The 12,797-nt window shown below is 44.0% G+C and overlaps 1 protein-coding gene across 1 annotated transcript; it reads left to right on the top strand.

The window, feature by feature from the left end:
• Positions 1-1,264: 1,264 nt before the first annotated feature.
• Positions 1,265-5,117, top strand: LOC124267041 (RNA-binding protein 7-like). The gene is made up of 2 exons (XM_046701868.1): positions 1,265-1,386; positions 3,992-5,117. Exons 1-2 carry the CDS (start codon positions 1,306-1,308, stop codon positions 4,673-4,675), a joined length of 765 nt encoding a protein of 254 aa, XP_046557824.1. The 5' UTR covers positions 1,265-1,305; the 3' UTR covers positions 4,676-5,117.
• Positions 5,118-12,797: the final 7,680 nt, after the last annotated feature.

Here is a 12,797-nt window from a genome sequence, read left to right on the forward strand (position 1 = left end):
GGTATCCCGGCTGCTTCGTTTCTTGGGAAGTAAACCGAAGTACACAATATTGCACTTTTAATTTGCGATTGTACGCTTATAATTTTGTTTATATGTTTTTTCATAACCAGCAATGTATATTATATGTCATGAATAAGTGATAATTGTGTTTTAATTATGTTTGATTTTTTTGGTTGCATGTGACCTTTAACATCCCAAAGGTATGGAGAACAACACTGCAAATTGTTAAAATAGATTTTGTTCACATTAAAACTGTATGCCCTTGGAACAATATTAATAATCCCTGTAAAGGATCAAGACTTCCCTATCATAAACTAATCTCAGCTACCAGCTTCCCGAACGTTTGAAATAAATGAGAAAGAGAAGCTGATACATCCATTGACTGGATATAGAAAAGCCATAAGTGATACAAAACTACAAAAAAAAGAACTAGTAAAAATGAAAGTGGTTGACTCCGATTTGTGCGCTTTCTGTGGGACAGAAGGCGAAAATATCGACCATGTGTATATAAAATTGCCACATGTCAAATCCTTCTGGGACGATTTTAACAACTATGTTAATATAATATTCGGAAAACATATTGAAATAACAAACAATGACATTCTTTTTTCTTCATGTGTTGATATTTTATTAACTCATATGATCATTCTGGACAAACGACATATATTTGTTATGAACATCAAAGGGTTTAAACCATGTATTAATTCTTTTAAAGTTACCCTAAAAGACGTCTTCACAGTAGAAAAATACATTGCTATTAAAAATGATAGAATCAGTCTATTCAACAGAAAATGGAATGTACTACAAAACATGCCTTAACTATTTTGCCCATGTATTAGCGTTCACATCTATTGCCGTTTGTATATGTTTGATCAGCTGATACTACCAATGTCAACGTTTATCTTGATATCAGAGCCGATTCATCAGCTAGAGTTTTCTCTGTTCCGACTGATACTGTATCTTATTTTGAATGTACTTTAATTATGTAACTCACTGAGTGTAATAAAGAAAGGGTTTAAATAAAAAGATACTTTCCAAACTTCACGTAGTTTACTAGATGTATAATGTGATTGCGAGGACCGGTCACTACTGAGTTAGTGGAAGGGTGAGGAGAGGTTCGGAAACTGTAATTTACGACAATATTCGCCCGCGCTTGTCTAGACAGGAGCCCAGTCAATAGCCCAAGCTCCACATCAGCGCGCCATCTTCCTAATATGCTACAGTAAGAGCCCCGCCAACACAGTCGGCAAAATGTCTTGTACAACCCGCCAACGGACTATGCTGCAAGGAGCTTGAGACTTAAACATGGCGGACAACTGTGTGTTGTGGGTCGGCGGATTGCCCGACAAAGTTACGGAAGAATTGTTATATGAACTTTTTCTTCAGGTAATTCGAGTATAATGTGATAATTGTGAATGTCAGTAGTTTGTGTGAGGTCCGAAAGAGTTCCTTCCGTTCCCACAACCCTAAAGGCTGTAGGTGAAGCTGAAGGGGTCGTTGTCGACACAGGCACTAAACTGCTAAAGATACGTACCCCAGGTACCTTTCTGTATACAGATATGTACCCTAAACAAAGTCAAAATACAGAAACGTACCCGGTACCCTAAAAGGCGGACGAGTCCATATTCCGCAATCCAAACCCGAAACCGTATGTAGTTGTAATTCCTGTTCAACTGATTGCGAGTGGTATTCATATGCATCGCGAAATATCCGTTACTGTGTATTCTCATTACTTCAATAACGCAATCAAATGTATCTAATACAACAACATGACTGTTCTGATCAAGAATGGGAATGGAATCGTCCTAGGGTACGTTTCTTTATTCTCATTATGGCCAGGGTACGTTTCTGTAATCCAAAAGTGTTTGACTTTTGTGAAATGAAAAAAAAATGTTAGGTAAGTATGATCGGTGATCAGTAATGAAAAAAAACATCAATTATCAACATTCAACTACGCAGACCAGCAGAGAAGTAGCAGTAGAGAAGAAGGATAAGGTGGGTCACCGACAAAGTAATTAACAAAACACTTCAATGTACACACATTATTTCACAGTAAAAAAAACTCACCACTTCCTAATTAACATTCACAACAACTCAGTGCAACCTGTTTTCACTTATGGTATATAAACCTCAAGAAGGTAAAACGAAATCATTCAGCATCAAAATTATCAAAATTAATATGTTTACAAAATATTATTATTCAATTATATATACACGTCTACGAAATCACTGTCTACGTCCCAGTCTGGGCTACGAATCCACCGCGTCTACGAACTGGTTCAGCCTACGAAAACACCGTCTCCCACCCTTAACCTAACCCTAATCCTAACTTAAATTTTGGAGTTTTAGTCATTTTTGTGAGTTCTCTAGTAATTGTTGTGTTCAGTTTTGTTAATCATTTTAGCATATATTAATTTCTAAATATTATTTGGGATGGGGGGAACTCTTACCGCAAGGTCTTTACGTGAATATAGTTGGAGTTTCCAGATTCAGTTTGTCTGGTTGCAATCAGCTGGTGATGAATGAGATGCTACTAACGAGCATGATGTTAAACTTGACGTAGTCGCCCAGGGGCAGCTGATATGGTGCATATTAGTCCAGTCTGCTGGCAGTGGCTCTTGCTTCACATTACTGGGGTGCTTTTCTATACGTTTTTGTTAGTTGTGGTAGTGTTACGGTTAGCAGAGAGCAGCGATGCTACCTCTTGGCTATGTTATGGTAAGTTACCCCGACTTAAACCACAGCTCTTGGATCCCTTTTATAATGAAGCAACTCTCCACTTGGACTAACATCTAGTCTCTGAAATGAACATTTATTACAGAAAAACCTGTTGATACAGAATAATCATAACATATAATGAAAAGGAGCCCATAGACTTTCTTCATTTTCAGAAAATTGAAACTCTGCAAATCTAGACTTGCCACATATTACAGACTTGCATAGGCTTTTTTGGATATATTTGTTTCAGGGTTTGTATGCCAATTAAACACCACTTTAATATATGATATATTAGCTGCTACCCAAGACATACAGTCAGTTCTCGTTAATCCGACACTCGTTAATCCGACAATCACGTTAATCCGACAAATAATTAGGGAACCATTTAAAACAGTGATAATTACTCTCGTTAATCTGACATTCTCGCATTCCGACTCCGACACACCAATCTAGCAGCTTATTATTGGAAATACATTGTAAAAACATTCGTTAATCCGACAACACAGCCCGTCGGATGATCCGACCGTATACAAACAATCACACGTGAGTGGTAATTAGCGTGTGCCTTACTGGCTGCTTGACACCGGCGTCAGTGAACATCACACTTGTTAATTAGGAACGCAGGATAATTAATTGAGACGATTTAATCAAGAAATAACAGTAGGCGAGCTGTATCTGACATCCTGAAGCAGTCTGCTTAGTGGTTGAACGTCTCTACGACTGATTCCAATGCTTCAAGCTATCTGAGGCCAAAACATCGTTGAACACTTTGCAAACATTTCTGACACACCACTTAGACGTGTTTGATGTTAATGACAATCAAAGACTTTTTCAAGTTATAAATTATATATGTTATGATACACTCCTGATTGTACATTAGACGTCCACATGTTATTATGGAATTAGTTGTATGGAAACCGTAACATATTCAACATCCGGGTCATAATGGCAGCTGATATGCGGTAAAAACAAACGTGAGTTTTGTGCCAATGTGGTCATGAAATAGATATGAAACTTTTCGCTTATGTGATTATATATGTATGTTATGCCATCTATGAATGTTAATAAATGAAAACAAGTATGTATTGTTAGTATTTTTTATTTCTGTGAATATTTGTACATACGATGAAGATAACTAGATCTACCATTGATATTTTCAAGCAAATATTTTAATCCGACATTTTCGTTAATCCGACATTTTCGTGAATCCGACATATTTCTCTGCAACCACAAGTGTCGGATTAACGAGAGTTGACTGTACTGTGTGTTTCAGGCTGGCCCTTTGGACCGAGTCACCATCCCCAAGGACAAGGACGGACGCAACAAGAAGTTTGCCTTCATCAACTTCCGTCATGAGGAGTCGGTGGCATACACCATGCAGCTGTATGAGGGGATTCGGCTGTTTGGTCAATACTTGCGTCTACAGACAAGGTCGGGGTCGTCCCATCCCAGCAGTTCCTCCCCCCACACCAGCCCCTCCCCGTACAGCAGCCCCCAGTACAACCAAGAGCAGCGGGATGCATACCCACATGATACTAGCAGCCAGCACGGGAACCGGTCCAACTACCACCGTTCTTCTTCTGGACCTAATGCAGAACAACAAGAACCATTCCGCAGTCCACGGGACAGAGAACAGGGGTCACGGCTGAACGAGCCTCCGTCCCGGTACCAGCGGTCAAATACATGGCACGGTGGTGTGGACAAGAATCACGATGACCGTGGAGACCGACATCCTCGACACTCGCCACAGTACCGCCCAGAATCACCTCAAGTCTACCAGGCTGGTAGTCCTCAGTATCGCAGTGACAACCCTGACACCATCGACGCGCGCCGGCAGCGCCTACTGCAGCAGCAGAATCTCAGTTTGGGTGTTCATAGACAAGATGGCCGCCAACATCGAGACTATGACCGGATGCAGCCGTACCAGAGACCTCACAGCACCAGAAGGCGATATTAATATGTTGGGAAATGCCATGGTTTGTGGAGACAGTATCTTGATTCCTGCAACTGCCCTCATCAATGTTTCTACGTGTTGTTTTATGTAGTAAATAGATGAACACAGGTACTGTGAGAAGGTATCAGTTACCATGGAGACATAATTGTGTGTAGGAGTAATGACCCTGAAACATCCAGTACAATGTTTCAGTAATGTATTGCAAACACTGTATAGATGTACTGAGCTCAGAGTCCCTCTCGGTGACTTCATTTGCATACTTATTGAATGGTGATACAAGGTATATATCCCAGCGGTGTATACACAGCGGCTGTCCCGCTGCAACATTGGCGGAGTTAGATGTCATATCCAATGAAATGAAATAAATGCTGGGTGTGATTGAAACCAGCATGAATCTATTTCTTTAATATTTTTGCAACTCTTTAGCTAATAAACTGGAAACTTTTTTATTAGTTGTCATTGGTGTCCCATTAATTCTATGAATTATTGTTCTTTCAGTTTAATTAATACAACATTAAACTCATCAAAAGTAACAGCTGATGATGAAAGAAGCTTGCGTGACTTGAGTGGCAGAAGGAATGGTCATCCAGAGTTGAAATCTTCAAGCTGGTGCCCATTAATAGTATATATGAACACAGTGTCTGCCCATAGAGAGGACGGTTCAGTGGCTGTCTGCATCATACCTGAAGACATGGTACTTGTAATAATGTCAGGTGTGTCATACAGGTGTGTCATACAGGTGTGTCATCAGGTGAATGTCATCAGGTGAATATGGAAGTGTTGTCTTGACATTTTACACCCTTGTTTTTAATTGTAGAAAATTGTAGTAAATCGTATCTACTTGTTTCTTACTTGTTTGTTTGCTGGTTTTGACTCTGATGCCTTTGTGTGCCTCCCTGTTCCCGATGTGTGGTTCACTGTTCCTGATGTGTGGTTCACTGTTCCCGATGTGTGGTTCACTGTTCCCGATGTGTGGTTCACTGTTTCTCATGTCTGTTCAAATGAATCAATGACACATGAAACATTTGGAGTGCAGTTACAGAAGACACAAACCTGTCCAATCTGAGGGAATCAAATATCTTTGAATTACTCCTGAATAACACTTGTACATTCAACATTCTGAAATAGGCAACACAATCTGTGTGTTTAACTGTACAGAAAATATCAACACAGACACTTGTAGTTCATTGGATATACTAAATTAAATACAGCTGTTGGTAACCAAATAAGGCTGTAGGTCACTGACAACATAAAGCTTTAAGTCACCTGACAACATACAGCTGTAGGTCACCTGTACTCACCTGACAACATACAGCTGTAGGTCACCTGTACTCACCTGACAACATACAGCTGTAGGTCACCAGTACTCACCTGATAACAGACAGAAGTAACTTACTTTTACTCACCTGACAACAGACAGCTGTTGGTCACCTGTACACACCTGACAGCATACAGCTGTAGGTCACCTGTACTCACCTGACAACATACAGCTGTAGGTCACCTTTTACTCACCTGACAACATACAGCTCTAGGTCACCTGTACTCACCTGACAACATACAGCTCTAGGTCACCTGTACTCACCTGACAACAGACAAGTAACTTACCTGTTCTGACCAGATATTTACTAGCTTACTTATATAGCCAGGCAACTCAAACAATAAATGACCAAGATCATATTGAATATAGCTATGTCCATCTAATGAAGATATGCTCATAGTCCAACATGAACACATAAACAAAGATATTCATCCATTGTAATTGGAAGCCCGCTATTCCCCGACCGAATTGGGGACGGGCGTTTGGTTTCAGGAAAACCAGATTTCACACATTCCAGTCAGGTGGAGAATCGAGCTGGCACCTGAACCGCTTGGCTTTCCCCGCCTCTTTAGACTGAAGTGTATTCATTGATGAGTTGGGTCAGGTCTCAGCAGTATCACAGCCTTAGATACCAGAAAGACATCACACATTGTACCCATGTGGGGAATTGAACGCGGGTCTTCGGCATGACGACCAAATAAATGCTTTAGCCACTAGACTGCACCTAGACCTGAGAAGATCCGCATTTGAAGTGATCTTCAGCAACCGGGCCATGCCTGTCGGCAGATGCAACTAACGGAATCGGGTGGCCGGGCTCGCTAACTGGGTTGGGACATCTCAGTCGCGTAGCCTGGTCGGTGCTCATGCTGTTGATCACTGGATTGTCTGGTCTAGACTCGATTATTTTCAGACTGCCACCATAGAGCTGGAATATTGGTGAGTGCAGTGTTAAACAATAAACAAACAAAACAAAATCGGATACGTAGAAGATGTTCAGTTGTTGCACTGATAAGTGGGGAGAGAACCTTCTATTGGGTTCCAGTCATTATGGATAGGCAGTGAAGAGTCTTTACAACAGGTGTTATGTGCTGGACGTTGGAGAGGAAGGCGTTGCATGACGTCACATTGCGACGTGACAATGAAAGACGACAGAACAGCCATTTCTCAATCATTAATTTACTTGCAGCATTAGGATTAAACAGATCAAGTTGTACGGCGTATTTTGTGTTAGTACATACACTACTACAGTAAGTAGGCTAGGAAGTCCTCGTTGGAACAAGAAACATGAAACACACAGAGTGAGTTGAGGGGGATATCAGGAGAACACACAGAGTGAGTTGAGGGGGATATCAGGAGAACACACAGAGTGAGTTGAGGGGGATATCAGGAGAACACAGAGTGAGTTGAGGGGGATATCAGGAGAACACACAGAGTGAGTTGAGGGGGATATCAGGAGAACACACAGAGTGAGTTGAGGGGGATATCAGGAGAACACACAGAGTGAGTTGAGGGGGATATCAGGAGAACACAGAGTGAGTTGAGGGGGATATCAGGAGAACACAGAGTGAGTTGAGGGGGATATCAGGAGAACACACAGAGTGAGTTGAGGGGATATCAGGAGAACACACAGAGTGAGTTGAGGGGGATATCAGGAGAACACACTGAGTGAGTTGAGGGATATCAGGAGAACACACAGAGTGAGTTGAGGGGATATCAGGAGAACACAGAGTGAGTTGAGGGGATATCAGGAGAACACACAGAGTGAGTTGAGGGGATATCAGGAGAACACACAGAGTGAGTTGAGGGGGATATCAGGAGAACACACAGAGTGAGTTGAGGGGATATCAGGAGAACACACAGAGTGAGTTGAGGGGATATCAGGAGAACACACAGTGAGTTGAGGGGGATATCAGGAAAACACAGAGTGAGTTGAGGGGATATCAGGAGAACACACAGTGAGTTGAGGGGATATCAGGAAAACACAGAGTGAGTTGAGGGGATATCAGGAGAACACAGAGTGAGTTGAGGGGATATCAGGAGAACACACTGAGTGAGTTGAGGGGGATATCAGGAGAACACAGTGAGTTGAGGGGGGATATCAGGAGAACACAGTGAGTTGAGGGGATATCAGGAGAACACACAGTGAGTTGAGGGGGATATCAGGAGAACACACAGTGAGTTGAGGGGGATATCAGGAGAACACACAGAGTGAGTTGAGGGGGATATCAGGAGAACACACTGAGTGAGTTGAGGGGATATCAGGAGAACACACAGAGTGAGTTGAGGGGGACATCAGGCAGAACACAGAGTGAGCTGAGGGGGATATCAGGAGAACACACAGAGTGAGTTGAGGGGGATATCAGGGAGAACACACTGAGTGAGTTGAGGGGATATCAGGAGAACACACAGAGTGAGTTGAGGGGATATCAGGAGAACACAGAGTGAGTTGAGGGGGATATCAGGAGAACACACAGTGAGTTGAGGGGATATCAGGAGAACACACAGAGTGAGCTGAGGGGATATCAGGAGAACACACAGAGTGAGTTGAGGGGGATATCAGGAGAACACAGAGTGAGTTGAGGGGACATCAGGAGAGAACACAGAGTGAGTTGAGGGGACATCAGGAGAAACACAGAGTGAGTTGAGGGGATATCAGGAGAACACACAGAGTGAGCTGAGGGGATATCAGGAGAACACACTGAGTGAGTTGAGGGGATATCAGGAGAACACACAGAGTGAGTTGAGGGGGATATCAGGAGAACACACAGTGAGTTGAGGGGGATATCAGGAGAACACACAGAGTGAGTTGAGGGGGATATCAGGAGAACACAGAGTGAGTTGAGGGGGATATCAGGAGAACACACAGAGTGAGTTGAGGGGGATATCAGGAGAACACACAGAGTGAGTTGAGGGGGATATCAGGAGAACACACAGAGTGAGTTGAGGGGATATCAGGAGAACACAGAGTGAGTTGAGGGGGATATCAGGAGAACACAGAGTGAGTTGAGGGGGATATCAGGAGAACACACAGAGTGAGTTGAGGGGGATATCAGGAGAACACACAGAGTGAGTTGAGGGGGATATCAGGAGAACACACAGAGTGAGTTGAGGGGGATATCAGGAGAACACAGAGAGTGAGTTGAGGGGGATATCAGGAGAACACACAGTGAGTTGAGGGGGATATCAGGAGAACACACAGAGTGAGTTGAGGGGGATATCAGGAGAACACACAGAGTGAGTTGAGGGGGATATCAGGAGAACACACAGAGTGAGTTGAGGGGATATCAGGAGAACACAGAGAGTGAGTTGAGGGGGATATCAGGAGAACACACAGAGTGAGTTGAGGGGGATATCAGGAGAACACACAGTGAGTTGAGGGGGATATCAGGAGAACACAGTGAGTTGAGGGGGATATCAGGAGAACACACAGTGAGTTGAGGGGGATATCAGGAGAACACACAGTGAGTTGAGGGGATATCAGGAGAACACACAGAGTGAGTTGAGGGGGATATCAGGAGAACACACAGAGTGAGTTGAGGGGGATATCAGGAGAACACACAGAGTGAGTTGAGGGGGATATCAGGAGAACACAGAGTGAGTTGAGGGGGATATCAGGAGAACACACAGAGTGAGTTGAGGGGGATATCAGGAGAACACACTGAGTGAGTTGAGGGGGATATCAGGAGAACACACAGAGTGAGTTGAGGGGGATATCAGGAGAACACACAGAGTGAGTTGAGGGGATATCAGGAGAACACACAGTGAGTTGAGGGGATATCAGGAGAACACACAGAGTGAGTTGAGGGGGGATATCAGGAGAACACAGAGTGAGTTGAGGGGGGACATCAGGAGAACACAGAGTGAGTTGAGGGGATATCAGGAGAACACAGAGTGAGTTGAGGGACATCAGGAGACACAGAGTGAGGAGGGGGATATCAGGAGAACACACAGAGTGAGTTGAGGGGGATATCAGGAGAACACACTGAGTGAGTTGAGGGGGATATCAGGAGAACACACAGAGTGAGTTGAGGGGGATATCAGGAGAACACACAGTGAGTTGAGGGGGGATATCAGGAGAACACACAGAGTGAGTTGAGGGGGATATCAGGAGAACACAGAGTGAGTTGAGGGGGATATCAGGAGAACACACAGAGTGAGTTGAGGGGGATATCAGGAGAACACACAGAGTGAGTTGAGGGGGATATCAGGAGAACACACTGAGTGAGTTGAGGGGGATATCAGGAGAACACAGAGTGAGTTGAGGGGGATATCAGGAGAACACAGAGTGAGTTGAGGGGGATATCAGGAGAACACACAGAGTGAGTTGAGGGATATCAGGAGAACACACAGAGTGAGTTGAGGGGATATCAGGAGAACACACAGAGTGAGTTGAGGGGGATATCAGGAGAACACAGAGTGAGTTGAGGGGGATATCAGGAGAACACAGAGTGAGTTGAGGGGGATATCAGGAGAACACACAGAGTGAGTTGAGGGGGATATCAGGAGAACACACAGAGTGAGTTGAGGGGGATATCAGGAGAACACACAGTGAGTTGAGGGGGATATCAGGAGAACACACAGAGTGAGTTGAGGGGGATATCAGGAGAACACACAGAGTGAGTTGAGGGGGATATCAGGAGAACACACTGAGTGAGTTGAGGGGGATATCAGGAGAACACACTGAGTGAGTTGAGGGGGATATCAGGAGAACACACTGAGTGAGTTGAGGGGGATATCAGGAGAACACAGAGTGAGTTGAGGGGGATATCAGGAGAACACACAGTGAATTGAGGGGGATATCAGGAGAACACAGAGTGAGTTGAGGGGGATATCAGGAGAACACAGAGTGAGTTGAGGGGATATCAGGAGAACACACAGAGTGAGTTGAGGGGATATCAGGAGAACACACACTGAGTGAGTTGAGGGGGATATCAGGAGAACACACAGAGTGAGTTGAGGGGGATATCAGGAGAACACAGAGTGAGTTGAGGGGGATATCAGGAGAACACACAGAGTGAGTTGAGGGGGATATCAGGAGAACACACTGAGTGAGTTGAGGGGGATATCAGGAGAACACACAGAGTGAGTTGAGGGGATATCAGGAGAACACACAGAGTGAGTTGAGGGGATATCAGGAGAACACACAGTGAGTTGAGGGGATATCAGGAGAACACACTGAGTGAGTTGAGGGGGATATCAGGAGAACACACAGAGTGAGTTGAGGGGATATCAGGAGAACACACAGAGTGAGTTGAGGGGATATCAGGAGAACACAGAGTGAGTTGAGGGGATATCAGGAGAACACACTGAGTGAGTTGAGGGGATATCAGGAGAACACACAGAGTGAGTTGAGGGGATATCAGGAGAAACACAGTCTAGTGGAATTGAGGGTGGATATCAGGAGAACACACAGAGTGAGTTGAGGGGATATCAGGAGAACACAGAGTGAGTGGAGGGATATCAGGAGAACACACAGAGTGAGTTGAGGGATACCAGGAGACTGTTGATGAGTTGAGGGGATATCAGTCCAACACACAGAGTGAGTTCACACCTGCCGTCATATAGCTGGAATATTGTTGAGTGCGGCGTAAAACAACAATCAAACAAACAGCAGGAGATAAGGTAAGGAGCCAACACCAATCAGGGTGAGTTAACTACTGGTTTCCCTTGTTTTCTTGTCACTGTTGTAGTTTCACCTGTACTTATCTGCTTCCTAGTTTTCCTTTCACCTCCGACCGCGTCATACCAAAAGACGTTAAAATATGGTACTTAATTGTTGGTCCCTGCCTGGCGCTCGGCATTAATGGGTACAACAAGGACTGGTCGGCTCGGAGTCAGTATAATGTGTCTGAGTGGGGTATTCATGCTTCACTGCGGCATGGTATCTCAGTGGGCTAGCACTATAAAACCAGCTTAAGTCTGGGCTAGTACAAGCAGCCGCACATACACATTCACACGCATGCACGTCGGCATATGAGCGAAATATTCTCAAGCACGACGTAAAACCCAATTTCACCTCTCCTCTTAGGTCAAAGACAATTTCACCTGATGAAGACGTCAAATACTTCGACTGAACGTCGTGTTCCTCAAACTAAAGACGTTGAATCCATAAACATCACTTATTAATGTCCTTCAAAGACAATTTCACATATTAAAACATTCGTTCGTTCGTTCGTTCGTTCGTACGTACGTACGCACGCGCGCCGCCCCCCCCACACACACACACACATACACACATACATACATACATACATACATACATACATACATACATACATACATACATACATACATACATACATACATACATACATACATACATACATACATACATACATACATTAGACTGCCTCCGTGGTGTAGTGGTTAGAGCGTCCGCCCGGAGTGCGGAAGGTCGCGGGTTCGATCCCCGACCGCGTCATACCAAAAGACGTTTAAATATGGTACTTGTTGGTCCCTGCCTGGCGCTCGGCATTAATGGGTACAACAAGGACTGGTCGGCTTGGAGTCAGTATAATGTGTCTGAGTGGGGTATTCATGCTTCACTGCGGCATGGTATCTCAGTGGGCTAGCACTATTAAACCAGCTTCAGTCTGGGCTAGTACAAGCAGCCGCACATACACATACACACGCATGCACGTCGTCATATGAGCGAAATATTCTCAAGCACGACGTTAAACCCAATTCCACCACCACCACCATACATACATTAAGAATTATTAAGAGGTATGCAGACTGGAGTTTAAATTTGAGTTACTTCCCTTATTCCGCGAAACCTAACCATCCAATCAAAAACGTGAGAGACAA

The sequence above is a fragment of the Haliotis rubra genome, unplaced genomic scaffold (assembly GCF_003918875.1).
Source record: "Haliotis rubra isolate DU_JTF1 unplaced genomic scaffold, ASM391887v1 Scf1297, whole genome shotgun sequence".
In the NCBI taxonomy this organism is placed as follows: Eukaryota; Metazoa; Mollusca; class Gastropoda; order Lepetellida; family Haliotidae; genus Haliotis; species Haliotis rubra.